This window comes from Canis aureus, chromosome 19 (assembly GCF_053574225.1).
Source record: "Canis aureus isolate CA01 chromosome 19, VMU_Caureus_v.1.0, whole genome shotgun sequence".
Taxonomy (NCBI): Eukaryota; Metazoa; Chordata; class Mammalia; order Carnivora; family Canidae; genus Canis; species Canis aureus.
Genome location: NC_135629.1, coordinates 42,428,447 through 42,453,007, shown reverse-complemented (window position 1 = coordinate 42,453,007; position 24,561 = coordinate 42,428,447). Strand labels below are relative to the sequence as shown.

The window sequence follows — 24,561 nt, the reverse complement described above, 5'->3', positions numbered from 1 at the left end:
ATAACACAATCATATATATTCATATATATATTTGATTATATGATACATAACATATAATAATATAATACATAATAATATATTATGATATATAATCAATATATATGATTAACCAAATATATATAATATACATATGTATATATGTTTGGTTTTAGAATTTTATACAGGAACAATTATTTTATACAGGACGGTTTATTGTGGTTTTAAATAGAAACATTCAAATATCCTACAGCTTAAACTTGAATATTATCCTCTTGTAAATGACAAGACTAATAGTATTTATCTTCAGTGGGACCACTTAAACGTATCTAAACAAATATATTTAAAATAGTGTTAAAGAAAAAAAAATAGTATTAAAGTCATTGAAAAGGAAAATCCTTCTTGCTCTAATTCTTACAGATGGAAGCAGACTGCTCCCAGAATTCTGACTTACCAAGAGCTCCAGGGGACAGGATAGTTTGGGATATCATGAATCTCACATAAGGTAGATTACCACCTTCCAAGAGACTACAGTGCAGGAGTGAGACCAGAGTGTGGAAGAAGTGGAGCCAGATCTGTATTTGGATCCTGTACCTGGATCAAGTATTTGGAAAATTGGAAGGGCAAGGTCATACCCAGATGTATTCACTTAGAGTAGCTCAGCACTGGGAAGTAGAATCCTGGACTAACCAGGTCCAGGGCAGACAAATGGGATCTCAAGCCAGTGGCAACCCCTGGCTACTAAGAGAAACAAAATTCTCTACAGACTGTTTCTCCAACCCCAACTGTAGCCGTCGAAGTGATGAGCTTACAAAGAGCAAAACACCAGGAAAGGAAGCCAGGAGAGGATGCCTGGGTGGCTCAGCGGTTTAGCGCCTGCCTTTGGCCCGGGGCGTGATGCTGGAGACCTTGCATGGAGCCTGCTCCTCCCTCTGCCTGTGTCTCTGCCTCTCTCTCTCTCTCTCTGTGTGTCTTTCATGAATAAATAAATAAAATCAGAAAGAAAGGAAGAAAGGAAGAAAGGAAGAAAGGAAGAAAGGAAGAAAGGAAGAAAGGAAGAAAGAAAGGAAGAAAGAAAGAAAGAAAGAAAGAAAGAAAGAAAGAAAGAAAGAAAGAAAGAAAGAAGAAAGAAAGAGAAAGAAGGAAGGAAGGAAGGAAGGAAGGAAGGAAGGAAGGAAGGAAGGAAGGAAGGAAAGAAAAGAGAAAAGAAAGAAAAGAAAAGAAAAAAAGAAAAGAAAAGAGAGGGAAAGGAAAGAGGGAAAGGAAAGAGAGGGAAAGGAAAGAGAGGGAAGAGAGGGAATGGGAAGGGAGGGAAAGGGAAGGGAGGGAAAGGGAAGGGAAAGGGGAAGGGGAAGGGAAAGGGAAGGGAAAAGGAAGGGAAAGGGAAAGAGGAAGGGGAAGGGGAAGGGAAGGAAAGGAAAGCCACTAGCACAGAGCAGCAACATTAATCGACAGTTTCAGCACTCAAGGATTGCCAAGATGAGATCCGCCAGATCCCAAATCTAGCAGTCATTGATAGGATGGATAATTAAAATAGAGAATCATAAAGGTCTCCAATCAATAAAAGAGTATCAGAGATGTACAGAGATTTTGTTTTAAATCCAGAAGATCAAAAATTTTTCTAGAAATGAAGGGAAACAATATACCAAGTGAAAAGAAAAGTACAAAGCTATAAAATATCTCTAAAAGAAATGATCCATACAGAAACCACAAAAATGGGAAATACAAAAGCATAAAAGAAGACAAACTAAGCAAAAGCAAATCCAAGGAACAGTGGCATTTTCCCAGTATTATTACTTAATATATGAATTAAGAATAGAGCATTATTAGAAATGGAAGGTGAAAAAAAAAAAAAAGAAATGGAGGGTGACAATGTAATAAAGTAAAGGTTTAATTCACCAGAAAATTTTAATTTTTTATACTTTTGGGAACCTAATAAAAGAGAATCAAACTATATAGTGCAAAAACTGACAGAATGGCAGGACAGAAAAGGAAATGTGCCTCATAGTGAGGATTTGAATATATTTTACTCAATTAAGATCAACAGTGGGTGTAAATGCAAAAAGACAGTTCAAGTGCATATGTGTAGAATTCAATGCCCCCCAATCAGAGAATACAGACCTATTTAATTTCAAGCTCACAAGTAACATTAAAAAATACTGATCACGAATTAGGTCAAAGAGCAAGAGTTAACAATTAAAAAAAAAAAAAAAAGAAATCAATGACACACAGACCAAGGTCTCTCAGCATAATGCAAATGAAATGAGAAGTTTATTTTTTTTTTAAGATTTTATTTATTTATTCATGAGAGACACAGAGAGAGAGAGAGAGAGAGAGAGAGGCAGAGACACAGGCAGAGGGAGAAGCAGGCTCCATGCAGGGAGCCCAACGTGGGACTTGATCCTAGGTCTTCAGGATCACACCCCGGGCTGAAGGCAGCACCAAACCGCTGAGCCACTGGGGCTGCCCGAAATGAGAAGTTTAAAACGTGTAGATACATTTCTCTATGCTCAGAAATTTAATTTTGGGAATCAGTAAAAATAGCACAAAGAGGGAAATGTAAAGGTTCCTTAAACTTACATCAGAAAAGAAAAACATGCTTGATGTTTACATGCTCTATGTTCCTGAGAAGCAGAAAAAGAATAACAGAATATAGAAGGTACAGAGAAAAAAATAACAATGATAAAAATAAAAGAAATAAAAAGCAAAAATATGACAGAGTTAAAACATACAACAAAGTCAATATATCCTAAATTTGGTTCTTTGAAATAATAAAATTGATACATCGGTGTGACAGATCAAGAAAGAGAAAAGTGGGGGATCCCTGGGTGGCTCAGCGGTTTGGCGCCTGCCTTCGGCCCAGGGCGCGATCCTGGAGTCCCGGGATCGAGTCCCGCGTCAGGCTCCCAGCATGCAGCCTGCTTCTCCTTCTGCCTGTGTCTCTGCCTCTCTCTCTCTCTATGTCTATCAGGAATAAATAAAAAAATAAAATTAAAAAAAAAAAAAGAAGACAGAGAAAAGTGGCACAAATTAATTATATCAGGACTAGAAGGTCATAACTATTAACAAGGAAAAGGTCAAAATAAAAGTGACAAAGTACTCCGAAAAACCTTATGCTAAATAGAAAAATTAGAATAAACGGACAAATTATTAGTAAATGTATATTACCAAAGAGATTCAAGAAGAAAAAGAAGTGCTGAAAATTCTCATAAGAAAAAAAAAATTTAAAAACTTAGACCAAACCACTACAGGTCCGGATGTTTTTACTGGGGTATTTCTAAAAAAACTTTTAGGGAACAGAGGGTTACAATCTTAAACTTTTCTAGAGAACTGAAGAGAGAATACCCCCTAACTCATTCTGAGTCCAGTATAACCTTGATTCACAAATCAGATACAGACAACAGATAAGGTATATTAGAGCCAGTAGGCTGAATCTCACTCATAATCACAAATGAAAATTTCCTAAGCAAAAAATCTGAAAATAAAATACAGCAGTGTATAAAAAGGTACATTATGACAAGTTAATATGACAGTATCAGAAAGATAATTTAACACAAGTATAGACTTATTTGATCACACCCATGAAGTATCTGATAAAACTCAGTATCTTAAAAAAAAAAAAAACACTCAGTATCTTTGATGACAAGATCTTGGAAGACCAAGGATATAAGGAAAGTTCCTAAGCCCCCAGAAGCCTGTTATCAATAATCCTACAACAATGTCATCCCTTCCTGGAGAGATGCCTATAGTATCTCCTCCAAAATCAAGAGCAGGACATGGTAACAGTATTACCATGTCCCTTCAATGATGCCATAATGATTGTATCCCAAAGTAGTCAATTAAGAAAACAAAGCAAGCAGTTATTCTATTCTCTATAGAGAATAGAACTGTATACCTGAAAGAATTTGCAGAAGTTACTAGAAATAATCACACGGTAAGGTAGTTAGCTAGGTAGTTAGCTATAAAATTAACGTGCAGAAGCAACCGCTTTTTCACATGTTAAAAACCAATTCTAAAAATAAAAAAACAATTCTAGGGCACCTGGGTGGCTCAGTGGTTGAGCGTCTGCCTTCGGCTCAGGTTGTAATCCCAGGGTACTGGGATCGAGTCCTTCATTAGGCTGCCTGGAGGGAGCCTGCTTCTCCCTCTGCCTATGTCTCTGCCTCTCTCTGTCTCTCATGAATAAATAAAATCTTAAGAAAAATATTCTAGATAAAGACAAAAGAAAAGAACAAAACTTGAATATTTTCAACATAACAAAAAGCGTTAATCATAAAATAAAGGACTAACTTCACTCTATTATTTTTTAAAAATAGATTTATTTGTTTGAGAGAGAGAGAACGTGCGTGGGGGATAAACAGGGAAGAAGAAAGAATTTCAGTAGGGAGCCTGATGTGGGGCTCAATCCAACAAACCTGAGATCATGACCAGAGCTGAAACCAAGAGTCAGTCACTTAACCAATTGAGTCAACCAGGCATCCCAACTTCACTCTACTAAAATCAAGGACTTCTTTTCATTAAAAGATGCCAAAAAGAAAGTACAAGTAACCAAAGAGGAGAAAACACAGGCAGTACAGCAACTAGAGCAATATATCAAATTTATAAAGCAAACCATAAAAACTATTAAAAAGTGAGCAAAAAGACAAAAACTGTTGTGCTACAGAATGAAATATATATATGACCAGAAAACAGAAGATACTCAAAGGAGTTACAGAGAAGTGTAATTTAAAACCACAATGGAAGGGCATCTGGGTGGCTCAGTCGGTTAAGTGATTGCCTTTGGCACAGATGGCCAGGTCCTGGGATTGAGGGCCCTGTGTCAGGCTCCCTGCTCTGCGGGGAGCCTGCTTCTTCCTTGCCCTCTGCCACCCCCCTTGCTTGTGCTCTCTCTCAAATAGTTAAAATCTTTAAAAAAGTAAAATCACAATGAAATGTCATTTTACACCCACTACATCCATAGAACCCAACACTAGGAAGTGTATGATCAAGTGTTATGATCCAAGTGTCAACTGATACACTCACTGGGGAAAAAACTAAAATCTCCAAAAACCCTACAACTCGCAGGATTAGTCCACCACAAAATAAGAAGTTATAAAAGAATGATCAAGATTCAATGTTCTAACTTGCCTCTACCAAAAAATTCACCTTATGAAAAATCAGTGACAACCAATTTAAACAGAGGACTGAGTGATGCCAACTCCTTGTCTCAAGGAGTCCAAATCGGTCGGTCCATCATGCACACTTAGAAGAGTGCTGCATCTAAGTGAAACCCTGGAGAGGTGCCTGTGAGGTAGGTACAAGACTGGACATGCCATATTTGAGATAGAACAAACAGGAACAACCCAAACTGCCCATCCAGTAACAGAAGAATGGATGATTAAACTGGGTTACAATTACACAACAGCATATTTTACAGCAGTGGAAATACATGAACAGTGCCTACCTGGACAATGGAACTACAATGGATTATGCACTGAAAACCTAAGAGTAAAACAGCCTCAGAAGTCTTAAAAAAAAACATGTTCCATAAAGTTTAAAAACAAAATTACACCTAACATATATTAAGTACATTTTTCTTTGTGATAGAAGTCACTTAAAAAGTAGTAGAACAGGGATGCCTGGGTGGCTCAGTGGTTGAGTGTCTGCCTTTGGTCAGGTCATGATCCTGGGGTCCTGGGATTGAGTCCTACATCCCGTGGAAAGCCTGCTTCTCCCTCTGCCTGTATGTCTGCTTCGTTCTCTGTGTCTCTCATGAATAAATAAAATCTTTAAAAAACCCAAAAAGCAGTAGAACAATATTCAAAATTAGGATTCTTAGTGCTGATAGGAAAGTGAAAAGACAAGGGAGAAACAGAGGTGAAAGTTACTGGTAATGCTCTAATTCTTAGTTCAGATGAAATATGTATGCAGCATGCAGGGACGTCTTGGTGGCTCAGCAGTTGAGCATTTGCCTTCAGCTCAGGGTGTGATCCCAGGTCCAGGAATCGATTCCCAGATTGGGCTCTCTCTACTTATGTCTCTGCCTCTCTCTGTCTCTCATGAATAAATAAAATCAGAAAAGAAGAAAAGAAGGAGGAGAGGAGAGGAGAGGAGAGGAGAGGAGGGGAGGGGAGGGGAGGGGAGGGGAGGGGAGGGGAGGGGAGGGGAGGGGAGGGGAGGGGAGGGGAGGGGAGGGGAGGGGAGGGGAGGGGAGGGGAGGGGAGGGGAGGGGAGGGGAGGGGAGGGGAGGGGAGGGGAGGGGAAAGAGAAAGGAAGGAAGGAAGGAAGGAAGGAAGGAAGGAAGGAAGGAAGGAAGGAAGGAAGGAAGGAAGATGTAGACACACATAACAATGAAGAAATTTGAAGAAAAAAAAAGAAAAAACCAAACAGATGGGGTTTTTAAAAAACCTTAACTTCACAAGGTACTCATAATTGAATGGGCATTAGGCCACCTTTGCTGAGTCAGCTTAATTACAGTCTGAGTAAATATTATATGGGAGAAATGTGGTATTTTTTTTTCCAAAAGATAATCAGCTTTCAAATGAGGACCCACACATATAGCTCTACATTCTAAAAAGATTACACACTCACTCTTACAAGGCAAGTCAAATTTGATACTAACTCTTTTAATTAGTTATCAGTCCATGATGTACAGTTACATAATATTAGTGCCTATCCATATAATGATGGTACAGTTAAAGACAGACCCTCTCAAAGGGGAAAAACCTGTGACAAGTGTTCAGACCTTTAATGAGATGTCTATTAAGAGTTAATCAGGAGTTGTGTGTTCCTCAAGAGGCTATGTGGAGGAGTATGTTAAGTGGTTTCTATCCTACAAAACATTTTTTCAAGCTGCTTTTAGACATCTTCTTGGAAAAAGAAACACAAAACAACAGCTTCTCTTTGGTCTGAATTCTGGTTGGAACTATAAACGCTTAAGAGGCTGCAGCCCTTCACATATGCCGTGTCGTCTTGTTGATGTCTATAAACTAGATGGTTGAGAATCCTTCCCTACAAATGTGTAGTCTGACCCATGTCTGCAGAGATAAATGAAGAAGATACTAGAATGAATAAAAAAAAAGTTCCAAATTTAAGAAGGCACATAACATAAACCAGTGGGCCAATGCCAAACACAAAGGAGGAGAAAATACAAAATCCTTTGACACATAATGGAGCTATGAGAGGAACGCCCGGTCAGCCAGGGGGAAATATCATCACAATTCATAGTTAGACCTTATAGTAGAGAACAAACCTCTGCAAAGGGCAGACAGTAACTATTCTCAGCTTGGTAGGCCGTGTTGAGTCGTAGCCACGACGACTCAACTCTGCCATGGTAGCACACAATCAGCTATAAAAGCAGCTTGGAAATGAAGGAGTGTGGCTGTGTTTCAATAAAACTTTACAGACACTGAAATGTGAATGTCATATAATTTGTATGTGTCACAAAATGTTACTCTTCTTTTGATTTTTTCTAACCATTTAAAAAACTGTTCTTATATATTCTGGGCTAAATAAAAGCAGCTGACAACCTGGATTTGGTCTAAAAACCAAAATTTCCTACCCCCTGCTCTAGAAGAAGTTGATGAGTTTTGGATCCAGACTGTCAAACCTTGTCCCTGAATTTATGAGCTGAAGTGACCTCGGGGCAAGCTACTTAGCTGATAGATGCCTCAGTCCGCTTATCTACAAAAGGAGAATAATGATAGTACCTCCTTCAGAAGTGCAGTGCTAACAAATTATTTCGTCTAAAATGCTAGTAACTGGCTCATAGTAAGTGCTCAACAATATTAATGTTATTAGCAAATTCAGTTGGCTGGACCCAAGTCCTAACTCTCTATTAACATGAGCTCTTGCAATGGCCCTTGGCACTACCTCAGTGACAACAGAGGGCTCTCATTCTGCCCTGAATTTCCAAAGGTCCTTTCCAATCTGAAATGCCATCTGTGACTTTTCCTCCCCATGTGACTTCTGACTTTCCTTTAATGAGTCAGTAGTAAATCACCAGCCCTTGTCCCATTCTCTTAAAATGTAACTAGTGGGCTGGAGGCAGCTGACCAATTTGATTGACTGGGGGTCAGCAAATTATAGCCCTGCTGCCTAATCTTGTAAATACAATTTTATTAGAAGACAGCCATACTCATTTGTTTCAATATAGTCTTTGGCTACTTTTGCACTATAAAGGCAGAGCTGAGTAGTTATGACAGAGACTATCCAGAAGACTGTCATGCAGAAGTCTGAAGTTTTTATCATGTAGCCCTTTACAGAAAATGTTTGCCAAACCCTGTGGTAGAAAAGTTCATGCTGTGGCAGTCCTGCTTATGAACAGATACTGTGGAGATATCTAACTCTCACAGTCTTAACTTTAATGTTGGGAATTGAGGGATACTGGCAAATAGGGTATGTGACCAGAACCCGGGAGAAGGCCTAACAAGGTGGTGAGATTCTAGAGTGGCCCTATTGGTTCTTGACTCATGGTTTTCATGTCCTTGTACATGAAATGTGAGCGTGAGCAGCATCCATAACTTGTTTCCAACCAACCAAATAGGGGAAAGGTGATGGAGTATTCAGTTACATAAGGCCCTGTCATTACTACACTCACTCTAGAGACTGCTTGCTGGCTTGATGCAGCAAGCTGCATGGTGGGAAAGCCTAGGTGGTTAAGAACAGTGGGTGGTCTCTAGTAGTTTAGGACAGCTTCCAGCTAACAGCCAGCAAGGAGCTGGAGCCTTCAGATCTACACTGGAAGTAAATTAATTCTAACGACAGAAGTGAACATGGAGGTGGATTCTTCAGTAGATGAGAATACAATGCAGCCACCACCTCGAGTGCAGCCTCGTAATATCCTAATCAGAAGACCCAGTTAGGCTACACATAAACTTCTGACTCACAGAAGCAATAAGACAATAGATACACCCTGTTTTAAGTCACTAACTTTGCGGTAATTTACTATGCAGCAATACATAATTATCTGTACATCACTGGACTTCTGAATGAAGCTCAACCAAGGCTGAGAGGCAAATTAGCTGGCATCCAAAAAATAACAATATTTTCAGAGACTAAAAACAGGGAATGGTGTAACACCAATCTGATTCCACTGTCTTTCTTGTTGTCTCCTACAGATGCACCAATGATCCCCTCATTTGACTCCAGGCCTCTGCCTCCACATTTGCTCCATGTCCCACCCCCACCTACTTTAGCTATATGTCTCTTTCACTCTTCTTAGAGAGCTGAGCTTCTATCTCCTACCATGCACCAGGCCAAAACACTGTTGCCCATGCGCACCATATCTTTCTACTAGCTTCTACAACTGAGTGTTTTTTGGTCTGGTGATAATATTGCCAGCAAAACCAGAATGAGGAGATCTAGAAACCAGCTCCTAAGAGCTGAAAAAACTGGAACAGGTAGCTTGGAAGAAAGAATGAAATGCTTGCAAAAATAATAAAGTGGGTTACAAGTAAGTATTGATGCTTCCTGGAAAAGGACTATGATTATTTGGTGGGAACTCTTCCACTTCCTGCAGTCATCTGTAAACTGTCTGCAGGTACTTTCTAAAACAGACTGAATCCTGTTATTTCTCTTCCCTGGCGACTTCTTGACATCCACAAGGTAAAAGCCCTTCAAAATCTTTTTTTTTTTTTTTAATTAAATATTCTATTTATTTATTCATGAGAGAGAGAGAGAGAGAGAGAGAGAGAGAGAGAGAGGCAGAGACACAGGCAGAGGGAGAAGCAGGCTCCATGCAGGGAACCCAACATGGGACTTGATCCCGGGTCCCCAGGATCACGCCCTGGGCCGAAGGCAGGCGCTAAACCACTGAGCCATCCAGGGATCCCCAAGCCCTTCAAAATCAAAGCCTCCTTCCCCACATCTATACAGGAGCACTTGGTCACAGTACCTGTTCCCCACAGACTTCTTGGTTTTAATTTCCAGAATATGCCACATATGTTCATCTTTTCTTCCTTTTTCCTTACTGTTTAAAAGGTCACCTCCTCTGTGTCTTCCCTAACTGACCCAAGCATAACTGTTTCCTCCATATGTATATTTCCTCGATCTATAACTCTATTTGTCTTTTTCCTCCTTCTCTTCCTCCTTACCTACCTTTCCTACCTACCTACTTAAAATGTCTCCCCACCCGACCTGAATATTCTTCAAGGATACGTGTTTAATTCAGCGATTCACAAAGTGCAGTCCAGGTACCACCCCCACCCCTGGTGGCAGAAACATTCCCAAGGTCAAAACTATTTTTATAACAACACAAAATGTTATTTGCCTTTCCACTCTCCTCTTCCCCCAAGTGTGGAGTGTGGCTTTCCAGAGGCTGCATGACACATGAGGAAGTCAGTTACAGGAACGTGCACCTGTGTACTGTTTTGGTTTACAAGATTCGGTTTTATAATTTCAGATACAGTAAATATCAACTGATATAATTCAAATAAAGCAAAGCATTTTAGGACACTATTATTATTATTTAAAGATTTTATTTATTTAATCATGAGAGATCAGAGAGAGAGAGAGAGGCAGAGACACAGAGAGAAGGAGAAGCAGGTTCCCTGCAGGGAGCCCGATGTGGGACTCGATCCCGGGTCTCCAGGATCACACCCTGGGCCGAAGGTGGCGCAAAACCACTGAGCCACCCGGGCTGCCCACACTCATTATTTTTAAAGAACATAAAGTAATCCTGAAACCAAAAAAGTATGAGAACTGCTAGTCCAATTTGTGTCTTCTGAGGGAATAGAGAACAGAATACGTAGGAACTCCCTCAACACTTCTGGGAAACTGACCATGTCATTCCCTGTAGTACAGTTCAAGTGTTCCAGAGAGCTGCCAATATACAGTCCCAGCCTGCACCACCCTCTGTGACTCTGCTCCCATCTAGCTATGCATCTGATCTTTCCATGTCCTTATGTGAACTCTGGGTTGCGGCTAACCTGGTTTATGTCCTACCGTCTAAACAACCTTCTGTTAGCATCTCTGTGCCTTTGTTCACATTGTTCAGAGCTGAATACTTGCTCCAATCAGGATGAGTGACATCCTAAACCTCTTTTTCAATGTTCAGGTCAAATCTTTTCTTTGTGAAGTCTTCCTTAGTCTAAACTTCCATGTCCCTTTGTGCTAACTCTTACAGCACTTCCCATACTCAGTCCTCCTTGAACAATTAATACTACATATGTACGCTTCATTAGGTCCCCAATCCTTGAACACTGAATTATTTTTTCATATGTGCATAGCCCACCACAAACAATAGTCCCAATTAGTAAAGAGTATTGCTCATTTTTAAAAAGTATTTATTTATCTATTTGAGAGAGCTTGTGTGAGCAAGATGAGGAACACAGGGAGAGGGAGAAGGACAGAAGGAGACTCCATGCTGAGCACAGGGCTCCATTTCACTAACCTGAGATCAAGATCTGAGCTGAAATCAAGATGCTTAACCGGCTGAGCCATCCAGGTGCCGCAAAAAGAGGGTATTACTTATGTCTTATATAGTAGCCCATAGCACGAGATCTCTACTAAGTACCAAAAAGCTAATTTGATAAAAGTCTCCAAAGGCATTATATAATTATATCATATAATGGAACCCAATTTCATCCTAAAAATACATACCCTATCATTTAATAAATATGGGTCATTAGGCAGGGCACCTCAGTGGCTCAGTTGGTTGGGCGTCTGTCTTCAGCTCAGGTCATGATCCCAGGGTTCTGGGATCCAGCCCTATATTGGGTTCCCTGCTCAGCAGGGAGTCTGCTTCTCCCTCTACTCCCCCACCACTGCTTCTGTGCTCTCCCTCTCTCAAATAAATAAATAAAAACTTAAAAAAAAATAGGGGGTTATTATGCAAGTCACTTAAATACTAGCCAGTATTATTAGCTAATCCTTAAGAGGTTAAATGTTCAATTATGAGCTGCTCAGAAGAGTGACTCTGTATTTCTCTGCCTCTTGAAATAGATCTGAAAGAGCCCTTTAAATAGAATATTGAGAAAGAAAAAAGCTAGAAGCCACTCTACATGATGTAAGTCTGATGATCAAATACTGTCCCACTGTTTAGGTTCATCAGCCTAGCATGTTTTCACACATGGTGTTCTAGAAGTGCCTGATTTTTAAAATGTTATGGAAATCCCTGTGATGAGAAGAATGGGGCTATTTATAAGCGATGAATAGTATATGAGGCAAGAACTAGAATAGCCACTTCTGGGCTTTCTGTTCCTAGAAAGTGATCCTTTTGACATTGTTGTCAGGATGTTCTTCTTAATCTCCTAATGGATCAGAGACTAGTTTTTAACCTTCCTGAAAACTAGAAATGATTAATGGAGTCTTCTACACAGAGCTGGAACAAATGGCTCAAGATATACTCTTTGGAGTCCTATATTCCACAGGGTATTAAACGACTCAGTGGACAATCCACTCACTGACATAAAAACCTTCTCCGAACATTCTACTTGTGATTCAATAGCCCCAGAGCATACACAGTCAACTGTGGAATAAGGAATAAGCATCAATTAACTTAACCTTTCCAATCTCTCTAAATCAAAATTAAGAAACAGACAGTAAATCTACTCAGTAGCAAAAAATTAAAGAAATAAAACCAACACTTGAGATCAGGAAATACAAACAGGGGTTACACAAATAAACCTTCGACATACCCTTGAATATGCACACACATTCCAATTCACCACCAGCCTAAAAAAGGGACTAAGATGCACTGTACTGTGACAGTTATATAGGAAAATGTCCTTATTCCTATAAAATGATACATGCTGAATTATCTAGGGTGCAAAGACTCATGATGTCTACAGCTCATGTTGAAACAGTTCACCAACAACACAATAAAAATCATTTAGATCCCTAGATATATTAGTATGGCAAAGTTGAACCTAACTGGGATGCACATGAAATCTCACTGTGCTATCCTATCAGTATTTCAATACATTTGGCTATAAGTAAACAGGTTATCAGAAAGGCTATTTTGTTTAGGCTCCAGGTCAAGTAAAGAAAAATTTAATAAAGTGTTTAATAAAAGCTTTTGTAATATGGTAAAAAAAAAAAGTTATCTTTGATATTCAAATATATTACATAAGTTCTCAGAAAAATAAACCAATTTAACAATTCCTAGATGGGAAAAAAAAAAAAAAAAACAATTCCTAGATGGGTAATATCCTCAAATTAATAGAATGAGTTTTAAAAATATAGGTCATAGGCAGCCCGGGTGGCTCAGTGGTTTAGTGCCGCCTTCAGCCCGGGGCATGATCCTGGAGACTCAGGATCGAGTCCCACATCGGGCTTCCTGCATGGAGCCTGCTTCTCCCTCTGCCTGTGTCTCTGCCTGTCTTTGTGTGTTCCTTGTGAATAAATAAATACAATTTTAAAAGATAAAAATAAAAATATAGGTCACACCTTGACACTCTTTTGCTCAAATCCCCCCCATTAGCTCCATCTCACCTACAGTAAACTTTACAATGGCCCATAAGCCCTTCATCATTTCCCATGACCTAACTCTACCGTGCAATCCACCTACTTGTCGATGATCTCTCCTTGCTATTCCTCAACTATTCCGGTCAGCTCCTGTCTAGGGGCCGGTACAATGGTTGCCCCCAATGCTTATAGCACTTAGATGTCTGATTACTCTTCCCTTTGCCTCATTTATATCTTTGAATGTCACTTTCATGGTAACATATTCCCTGACCTTTTAGAACTGCAATTCCATACACTTCATGTTTATCTTCCTAATCCTGCTTTAAATTTTCACCATACCACTTATCAGCCAACATACTCTTTCTACATATTTAATTTATACAATCTAAGTTTTATATATCACATATTCCATCTTCTACACCTTGAAAATATACAATGCCTGCAGGCACATATTTTGGACTGTTTTGGTCACCAGCACCCTAGCACCTAAAACACAATGAAATGACATGGTAACACAACACATTCACAGTCTTATTTATTCCTAGGAGTTAAAAGAAAAAAAAAAAAGTCTACTTTAAGACTGACCTCCCATTCAAGAATGTTTATGTGGTGTAGGCTTATACACTGAATCACTCTGACTAAATTTTGGCGTGGGTTTCTTAACACTCAATCTTGTAGAGATGAATCATCCAGCTGCTCTTCCTAGTAAGTTTGCCTGTCTCCTTATGTAGCTCCTATAGATTTTCAAGAGGACCTGGGTCTTTTCCTACTATATTTCCCATAGGATATAAAGCAAGAAAGTACAATGGAGCTATCAGGTCTTTAATGAACTTTGTTCAATGAATGAACAACACAAAGACATACCAACATATTTTACTTCTGGCAGCATACTACAATAGAAAGAGGTTGAGCTTTAGGATCAGAGATTTAGGTTCAAAATTTAAACAAGCCTATAGTAAGCTGACAAAACTGTTCTCTTGGTTTTACAATAACAACAGTGCTGGGATCCCTGGGTGGCGCAGTGGTTTGGCGCCTGCCTTTGGCCCAGGGCGTGATCCTGGAGACCCGGGATCGAATCCCACGTCGGGCTCCCGGTGCATGGAGCCTGCTTCTCCCTCTGCCTGTGTCTCTGCCTCTCTCTCTCTGTGTGGGTGACTATCATAAATAAATAAAAATAAAAAAAAAAAGAGTCCTTCTCCTTCTGGCCTTCAAAAAAAAAAAACAAAAAAAAAACAAAAAAAAAAACAACAACAGTGCTACTTCCTCCAAAGGATTATCAAGGAAAAAAACCTCAAAAGACCAATCAGAAATCCCCTGTATAACGTGTTACAAAGAAATGCTGATTTGCAGCAAGTTCTGGAAAAATGTTTTAAAATTCTTTTCATTTCTTTTGTCTTAACTTCCCTCACCTTCCCTTATAACGCAGGGCAAATAAAATCTGATAATATTTTTAGTTAAATGTCAAAGGTCTCAAATATCAGTATTATTTTTTCTATTCCCAGAATGGTCTCTGGCCAAACAAAAACAAAAAATCATACAGATTTAGAGAAGTCAGTAGATACATTGGTGAATGACTAGAGTTAAAAAACATGAACTGACAAGCCCCTTCTGAGAAGTGAGCACTCATTTCCTCAAGAATTTCTAGAAGTCTCCTAATGAATATAAGAGGTGTTTCAGATCTGTGTTCATCTACCTTTACTTTTATTTTACCAAACACTACCCCCATTCAAAACCCACAATGAAAACTCAGGTTAATGGGAGAAATCCAAGAGTCCTGTATTTCATAAGGAAATTTATTTTTTCCTATATTATCATTTTACCATTGTTAATACATATAAGCTAACATAGGCAAAACAGTAAATTAAGTATCACAATAAAAAATATGTGAACTTCCCACTGAACAGCATTATCCTGATAAGGAAAATCCTACATCACTCTATTTCAAATCAATGTGCTATGTGATAAGGCATTATTTTTTATATCAAGTGTCAGTTTAAATGAAAATTTGATACTTCCTTTCCTTGCTCTCTCTATCTGGAATGTGGTGGCTCAGAAAGGAGGTACACTGCTGACTTCATACCACAATTTTGCTGAGCCAATTCCACAGCAAGAACCATTTGCTGTCTCTTAACTTATTCTATCAGTCACAGCCCAAAATAAATCGCATTGACTATCACAGACTAGCATTAAGTTACAATTTTATTTACAACTCATTCTAAGATATTCATATTATGCTGGTATTTTCCTTATTAAATGGTAAAAGAATCCAAATTCTGTTGCTACAACTAGTGAGTATCCACTGCACTTCAGAGAGGTCTTCTGATAGGCTGTTTCCAGATACTATGAATGAATTTTACTTTTTGAGCCATTCAAAGAGTCATCCTGTCACCTCCAGTGCTTCCTGCAGTAGTCTGACCCAAGCTTTGCACACTGTGGAAACCATACCTTCACTACTCAGTCACAAAAAGACCTCACAAAGACGGAGGTCACTAGACCTTGTTTTTGTCCTTCTAAATTAGAAATGGCTAAGTTTGCAACCGGTTTCTTAACCACTAATGCTTTACAGTATCACCTACCAAAATTTTAAAAACAGATTTACATGTAAAATCATGTCCCTGATTTTTGCAAAGTACAGAAACTTCTTTGAATCAAACTAAGAAAGCTCTGCCAACCCTTTGCAATTCCATGACCACAGGGAACCAAAAGACCCTGCAAATGAACCAAAACCAAAAGAAAGTAGAGGAAAGTAAGATACTTCCCAGGCAGGCATTCAATAGGCCTAGAGTTCCCCTGCCTGAGCTATGCACTGGCTGGCAGTGCAGAATCAATAACAAGTAAGAGAGATGTGGCTTGGCTTGCTAATTTGGGTATCCGTCTAAGAAAAATAAATGAGTTTTTTCAAACTAGGAAATACTGTGTGGGTACTCTGTTAAGAACAGGTCAATGATTTGCTCTGAGGGCCGAAAATGAGAGGTTTGATTAATCTGAAAATCGGTTTCCAAATATATCTTGCAAAATGAGACTGCTAGATTGACACTTTTAAGAAAGCAGAGGGAACAACAGGAGTAGGGCCTATGCAACCTTATGGACACTGTAAGATTTTATGTTTGAAGAGACCTCACTGGAACAGAGCACCAAGACATCAGATGGTATCATCTATGGAATACTGACTAGCAGTTTTACTTTTTACTTCACATAACCTTTATTCTGTAAGGATAAACGAAAGAGACCAAGATAAAATGACTGCAGTTGAAGCATAGTTAATAAATTATATACAACTGAGACAGAGATGGAATTAGCCAAGGTGACAGCAAGAAATCATTAGTTTGGGGCAGCCCAGGTGGCTCAGCAGTTTAGCGCCACCTTTGGCCCAGGGTGTGATCCTGGAGACCCGGGATTGAGTCCCACATCGGGCTCCCTGCGTGGAGCCTGCTTCTCCCTCCGCCTTTGTCTTTGCCTCTCTGGGTCTCTCATGAGTAAATAAATAAAATCTTTAAAAAAAAAAAAAAAGAAAGAAACCTTTAGTTTGAGTTATTCATCAGAAATTGTTTCATAATGAATGAAAAGAAAAAAATTAATGAATATAAGAAATGTTGGGAATACACTACTGATAATTGTATATGAAATATTTTATCTTGGTGTGAAAATTAGCCTTTTAACATATAGGAACACTTGACAGTTGAGTAGCTAGGTATTGTTTATGAAGACACTTTCCTAAAGTTTTACTCCTCTTCATAATAAAGTAAATAAAGGGGGATCCCTGGGTGGCGCAGCGGTTTGGTGCCTGCCTTTGGCCCAGGGCGCGATCCTGGAGACCCGGGATCGAATCCCACATCAGGCTCCCGGTGCATGGAGCCTGCTTCTCCCTCTGCCTATGTCTCTGCCTCTCTCTCTCTCTCTCTCTCTCTCTCTGTGAGACTATCATAAATAAATAAATAAATAAATAAATAAATAAATAAATAAATAAATAAATAAATAAAAATTGAAAAAAAAAAAAATAAAGTAAATAAGGGGGATCCCTGGGTGGCTCAGCGGTTTAGCACCTGCCTTTGGCCCAGGGCATGATCCTGGAGTCCTGGGATGGAGTCCTGCATCAGGCTCCCTGCACGGAGCTTGCTTCTCCCTCTGCCTGCATCTCTGCCTCCCTCTCTCTCTCTCTGTCTCTCTCTCTCCCTGCATGGAGCTTGCTTCTCCCTCTGCCTGTGTCTCTGCCTCTCTCTCTCTCTCTCTTTCTGTGTGTCTCTCATGAATAAATAAATAAAATCCTTAAAAAAAAATAATCGAAAGTCTTTAACAGCAAAAATGTCATCTGATATCACAGACTAGCGTAACTATATAATACATTACAGACAGTACCTAACCATCACTTTCATGTCACACATGAGAGAACTTATAGCTAATGAAGGTAAATAGCTTTTTAAAGTGCTATAGCTATACAAAGAGAACCAAAGGTATAACCTAAGTGTGCAAAATCCTAAAATCCAAAAAACAATGCTGCCTATAAGAGATCTATCTTATATCCAAAGACACAAATAGATTAAAAAGTAAATTAATGGAAAAAAGATATTCCATTCAAACACAGTAACCAAGTGAGAGCAGGAGAAGTATGTTAATATCAGATAAAATTTACTTTTAGGCAAAAAAGATTAAAGAGAAAAAGAAAGATGTTATATAATGATAAAAGGACCAATTCATCAGAAAGACAGAGCAATTATAAATACATATGCAACTAACAACAGAGCCTTAAAATATATGAAGCAAAAACAGACAAAACTGAAGAAATATAGATAGTTCAACAATAATAGTTGGAAATTAGAAGACATCACTTTCAATGAAGGATAGACCAACTAGAAAAATGATGAAGTAGACAACTTGAACAACACTATAAACCAGACACACCAAACACAGAAGATCCTGTTCAACAATAGAATGCAAAAGGAATACTCACCAAGACAATATATTAGACAATAAAACAAGTCTCAATAAATTTTAAAAGCTAGAAACCACACAAATTATCTTTCTGAATACAATGGAATGAAAATAAGCAATTGGTAACAGAAAGAAATCTAAAAAATTCACTAATTGGTATATACTAAACAACACACTCTTAAAACAACCCATGGGTCAAAGAAGAAACCAAAGAGAAATTACAAAATACTTTGAGAAGAATGGTAAAAAAAAAAAATATGTCTGAACTCATGGAACACAGTAAAAGGAGTACTGAGAGGGAAATTTACACAGCTACAGAAGTCAACAGTAATAAAGAAAAATCTCAAATCAATATCCCATCCTCCAAAGTAAGGAAATATTAAAAGAGCAAATTTAGGGGCACATGGGTAGCCCAGCTGGTTGAGCATCTGACTCTTGTTTTTGGCACAGGTCATGATCTCAGGGTTGTGGAAAAGAGGCCCATGGTGGGCTCCATGGTCAGCAGGTAGTCTGCTTGAGATTCTTCCCCTCTCCTGCTACACCTCTCTACCTTGCTCTCTCTCTCTCAAATAAATAATCTTAAAAAAAAGAAGAGCAAACAACACTACAGTGGTGATAACTTAGAGACCGGAAAAACAACAGGAAAAAAAAAATCACTGAAGTCAAAAAAGTTGGTAAAAGTGATGTCTTTAACTAGGTTGATGAAAAAACAGTCGCGATCCTGGAGACCCAGGATCGAATCCCACATCGGGCTCCCGGTGCATGGAGCCTGCTTCTCCCTCTGCCTGTGTCTCTGCCTCTCTCTCTCTCTCTCTCTGTGTGATTATCATAAATAAATAAAAATTAAAAAAAAAAAAAAAAAAAAACCGGGATCCCTGGGTGGCGCAGCGGTTTGGCGCCTGCCTTTGGCCCAGGGGGCGATCCTGGAGACCCAGGATCAAATCCCACATCGGGCTCCCGGTGCATGGAGCCTGCTTCTCCCTCTGCCTGTGTCTCTGCCTCTCTCTCTCTCTCTCTGTGTGACTATCATAAATAAATAAAAATTAAAAAAAAAAAAAAAAAGAAAAAACAGTGAGTGGACCAAATTAATTAAAATCAGGAATGAAAATTGGGACATTACTACCAATCTTATAAAAATAAAAAGGAATGTAAAAAATACATTATGAACTTTTTGAAAAAACAGCTTCACTGAGATACAATTCATATACCATACAATCAACCCACTAAAAGATGCATTATAAATTAGATGAGTTTTAGTATATACCCAGACACATGCAACCATTACCACAGTAAATTTATACAACCTTTCCATCACCTCAAACAGAAGCCCCATACCCTTTAGCTATCATTCCCTTTGCCCGTTCCCCCTAGCCCTAAGCAACCATTAGTCTACTTTCTGTCTCTATAAATCTGCCTATTCATGACAGTTCATATAATTGGAATTAAATTATATATTGTCTCCTCTCACTGTTCTTATTTTTCCATCTACAATGTTTTCAAGGATGATCCATGAGGTCACATATGTCAGTACTTCATTCCATTTTATGGATATTATTCCATTATAATATCACATTTTGTTTATCGATTCATCAGCTGATAGACATTAGAATTGTTTACACTTTTGGTTCTTATTTTTGTGTATATGTGTGGCCAACAAATTGAACAATGTACATCAAATAATCAAATTTCTAGAAAGACACATACTACCAAAACTGACTCAAAGAGAAATATGAAACTTAAATAGACGTGTAACAAGTAAACAGATTAAATAAATTCTTAGGAAAAAGGGGGAGAAAAAAGGGACACCTGGGTGGCTCAGCAGTTGAGCGTCTGCCTTCGGCTCAGGGCATGATCCCAGGGTCCGGGATCAAGTGCTGAGTCAGGCTCCTTAGGGAGAGCCTGCTTCTACCCCCGCCTATGTCTCTGTCATTCTCTCTCTCTCTCCCTCATGAATGAATAAATAAAATCTTAAAAAAAAAAAAAAGGAAGAATACATTAAAAAAAAATTCAGGACTTGGGATGCCTGGGTGGCTCAGTGTTTGAGCATCTGCCTTTGGCTCAGGATGTGATCCTGGGGTTGGGGATCGAGTTTCCCATCAGGATCCTTGCCGGGAGCCTGCTTATCCCTCTTCCTGTGTCTCTGCCTCTCTCCGTGTCTCTCTTGTGAATAAATAAATAAAATCTTAAAGATATATATATATATATATATATATATATATATATAGGGATCCCTGGGTGGCGCAGCGGTTTAGCGCCTGCCTTTGGCCCGGGGCGCGATCCTGGAGACCCGGGATCAAATCCCACGTCGGGCTCCCGGTGCATGGAGCCTGCTCCTCCCTCTGCCTGTGTCTCTGCCTCTCTCTCTCTCTCTCTGTGTGTGACTATCATAAATAAATAAAAATTAAAAAAAATATATATATATATAGAATTTTTACAAATCAGGACTTGATGGCTTCCTATGTGAATTCCACCAAACTTTTTTTAAGATTTATTTATTTATTTATTAGAGAGAGAGAGAGAGAGGCAGAGACACAGGAGGGAGAAGCAGGCTCCATGCAGGAAGCCTGACGTGGGACTCGACCCCAGTCTCCAGGATCACACCCCGGGGGCAGGCAGTGCTCAACCACTGCACCACCAGGGCTGCCCTCCAGCAAACATTTTAAATGAATAAGCATCAATAAATTCTTCAAAAAATACTTCAAACTCTTCAAAAAATAAAGAACAATTCCTAACTCATTCTTAGAGGTTAGTACTATCATAATATCAAAACCAGATAAAGTCCCCACAAAAAAAAAAGTACCAAACAAATATCCCTTATGAATACAGATGCAAAAATCCTCAACAAAAGTTGAGGATACTGGGGAAAAAAAAAAAAAAAAAACTTGAGGATACTAGAACCAAACTAAATTCAACAGAGTATTATTACATGGTTTATTTCCATAATCTATCAAGTGGGCAAAACCATGGAATCAATCATTCCCAGGAATGCAAAAGTATTTTAACAGGCAAGAATCAATTAATACAACATATTTAAAGAAAAAAGTAAAAACACTACGTCATCTCAACCGATACAGAGAAAGCAGTTGGCAAACTCCAATACCTTTTCAGGATAAAAACATTCAATAAATTATGCATAGTGGGAATTTCCTTAAACTTGGTAAAAAGAATCTAGGAAAATCCAACAGCTAACATCATACTTTTTTTTTTTCTTTTTTTTTTTTTTTCTAACATCATACTTAATGATGAAATGCTTTCCCCATAAGATCAGGAAAATAATTTTACTTCTAAAAGCATTCAAAAGAATAAAACATAAAGAATAAATTTAACTAAAGGAAATGGAGACTAAAAACTTCAAAACAATGCTTAAAGATCTAAATAAATGGAAAGACATCCTGTGTTCAAGGATTGAAAGATTTCATATTGTTAAGATGGCAACACTCCCACTGAATTGAATGCAAGTGAAAACCCACTTCACAAACACATTGAATACTTTAAGGGTGGGGGGACGACAAACAACGCAACAAGACAGGACACACAACTGTTGGTAAGGATGTGGGGAAGTCAGAACATTCCTACATTGCTGGCGAAAACATAAAATGGTACAACCATTTTGGATAAGTTTAGTATCTCGAAACCACTATGGATACACTATGGATAAGTTTAGTATCTCGAAAAACTAAACATAAAATTACCAGTTGATTCAGCAATCCCACTCCTAGGTACTGAGAATCAAAAAAATAAAAAAACTATGTTTACAAAACATCCTGTAGATCAACATTCATAGAAGCATTATTCAAAATGGAAAAAATACAAATATACATGAACTGATGAATGGATACGTGAAATGTAGTGTATCCACTGACAGACTAGTATTATTCAGCACAGAAAGGAATGAAGTACTGATACATACTAAAACATGGATAACTTGGAAAACTTTAAGTGAGCAAAGGCAGACACAAAAAGCCCACATACTGCATGACTCCATTTACAGGAAATGTACAGAATAGTAAAGTCCAGAGAGAAAGAACACAGGTAAGTTGTCACCAGGGGTGGAGAGAGGAAGAAACGGGAATACATGCTTAGTTGGTATGGGATTGTCATTTGGGGTGATCAAAGTGTCCTGGAGTTAGAGAGTGGTTGGTGATGGATGCACAATGCTGCGAATGTACTAGAAGCTACTAGACTGTATACCTTTAAGAGATTAAAACAGAGAATTTATATTATATGAATTCTGCCTCAATTAAAAAAATAACAAAAAACAATGAATAAAACGTATCCAACAACATGTAAATTAAAATAATCACTTAAGTCCTTTCAGTATTCTTAACGTCCACATGCTTAAAATCTAGATCTAAAAACAGGCCGACAGGCCTGGCTTGTTCAGTCAGTGGAGTGTGTGACTCTTGATCTCGGGGTCATGATTTTGAGCCCTAGTTGGGTGTAGAGATTATTTAAATAAATAGATAAATCTTAAAAACTGGCATGAGATACTTCCCAACTGTGATGTTATGAACAGTTCTCAGATAACTATTGAATTCTATCTTCCATAAAAGGAAGGAATAATAGAAAAAAAATCATAAACTAATCTTAAGGGACAAGTTATTACTAATTGTTATTCTCCCTTTTAAGTGCAAACAAACCCAATTACTTCAGGAAGCTGACAGGAAAATACAACATCTATTACTCCTGTCCTCGGGGGCAGCCATAACTCACCAAGTTTCTCTGGCTCATCGGGTCCTGTGCCTGCAATACAGCTGCTTTCCAGGCCGTAGGTGGGATCCACTTTCCCAGAGGCTCGTGCTGCTTCTTGTACTTTCTTGACATGAGCTTCAACCAATTCCAATGGGACCTCCTCTCGGACCCGAGAAAACTCCTCTGTTCAAGAATAAAAACGGAACAGTGGGACTTGGTTTTATACAAGATTTTGCTTTAACGTAAACCACTAGAAAATCTAACATATTAGTGTCTTGCATAGTGATCTTTCTGGGGACTCAGTCTTATCCCAGCAAAACAACAATGCCAAATGAGACAATCATGTATACTGAAGAAATTCGATGATTCTACGTTTTAGCTTACATGTTATAATATCTTATTATATAAATAACACAGATTTCTAAATTTCCATCAGTAACAATCAAAATTTCTGCCCAAACTAATCTAACTCTGCAGGCTAGACTGATATTAAAGCAAACAACAAGGATTAAATAGCCAGAAAGTCAAGAAAGGGTTTTTATAGTGTGAGAAAGTTCCAATTACAATAAAATCCAATAATGTGGGGATCCCTGGGTGGCTCAGCCGTTTAATGCCTGCCTCCGGCCCAAGGTGTGATTCTCGAGTCCTGGGATCGAGTCCCGCATCCGGCTCCCTGGGAGGAACCTGCTACTCCCTCTGTCTGTGTCTCTGTCTCTCTCTCTGTCTCTCATGAACAAATAAAATCTTTAAAAACAAATAAATAAATATTATAATACTTTTCAATATAATATGGAGAGGGTAATATGTGATTTTCTTCTGTATAACTGAAATTAACATAGCAGCAGATAACACATAAATCTGAGACAACATATATATGAAAGAAAGCACTAAACCATTATTTGAAACTACTATGTTGCTGACATGGTTCAAACAAGTCCATACCCAAAGCTGCTTTTGCTGCAGCAGATGCCACACGAGGGTCCACCACAGATGCCAAAAAAGCAACAGTGCTCATGACTGGGTTTCCAGACTGACTGAAAGGGACAGGCTGGTAGGCCAGGGGCCCCAGGGAAGCATCCGAATTCTCAAGGTATGGGTCCTCAATAGGAAGCCTCAGAAAGTGGAGGATGCATTCATCCTGAGTACGACTTCCGACGTGCTCTGACACTTTGTTCCAATCATCCTTGTACATCTCCAGGGCCTGTAACAGAAAAAAACCCAGGAGCTTTAGGATTAGGTAACAAGGAACCAAGATATGTAATAGTATCAGAAGCCTGTGACTGTTCTTTGGGTGTGTTTAAAAAAAAAATAATGAAAATGATTATATGGCACACAAGAAAATGGGTAGGTTTGACTGCTTTCCTAACTACGTTAAATCTCAATCAGGCAAAAAAAAATTAAAAGCATACACACATAAAAGGAAGAACTGTCTTTCATTAATACATATAATCGTTTATATAGAAAATCCAAAAAAATCTACAAAAAGATACTAAAACTAAAAGGTTTAACAAAGTCACAGGAGAGATGTGGAATAGAAAAAAATTTCAATGAAAAGCTTTAAATTGGAAAAAAAAGGTA

General features: G+C 38.6%; 1 protein-coding gene across 4 annotated transcripts in view; it reads right to left on the bottom strand.

Annotated features, from left to right (window-relative positions):
* Positions 1-24,561, bottom strand: part of SMARCC1 (SWI/SNF related BAF chromatin remodeling complex subunit C1) — a 173,930-nt gene that overhangs the window by 45,489 nt on the left and 103,880 nt on the right. For all 4 annotated transcript variants that reach the window (XM_077859077.1, XM_077859078.1, XM_077859079.1 and 1 more), the window contains 2 exons: positions 23,926-24,184; positions 23,005-23,166 (listed from right to left, as the gene is read on the bottom strand). In XM_077859077.1, coding sequence (XP_077715203.1) covers positions 23,005-23,166; positions 23,926-24,184 — 421 coding nt within the window. The remainder of the gene's footprint in view (positions 1-23,004; positions 23,167-23,925; positions 24,185-24,561) is intronic.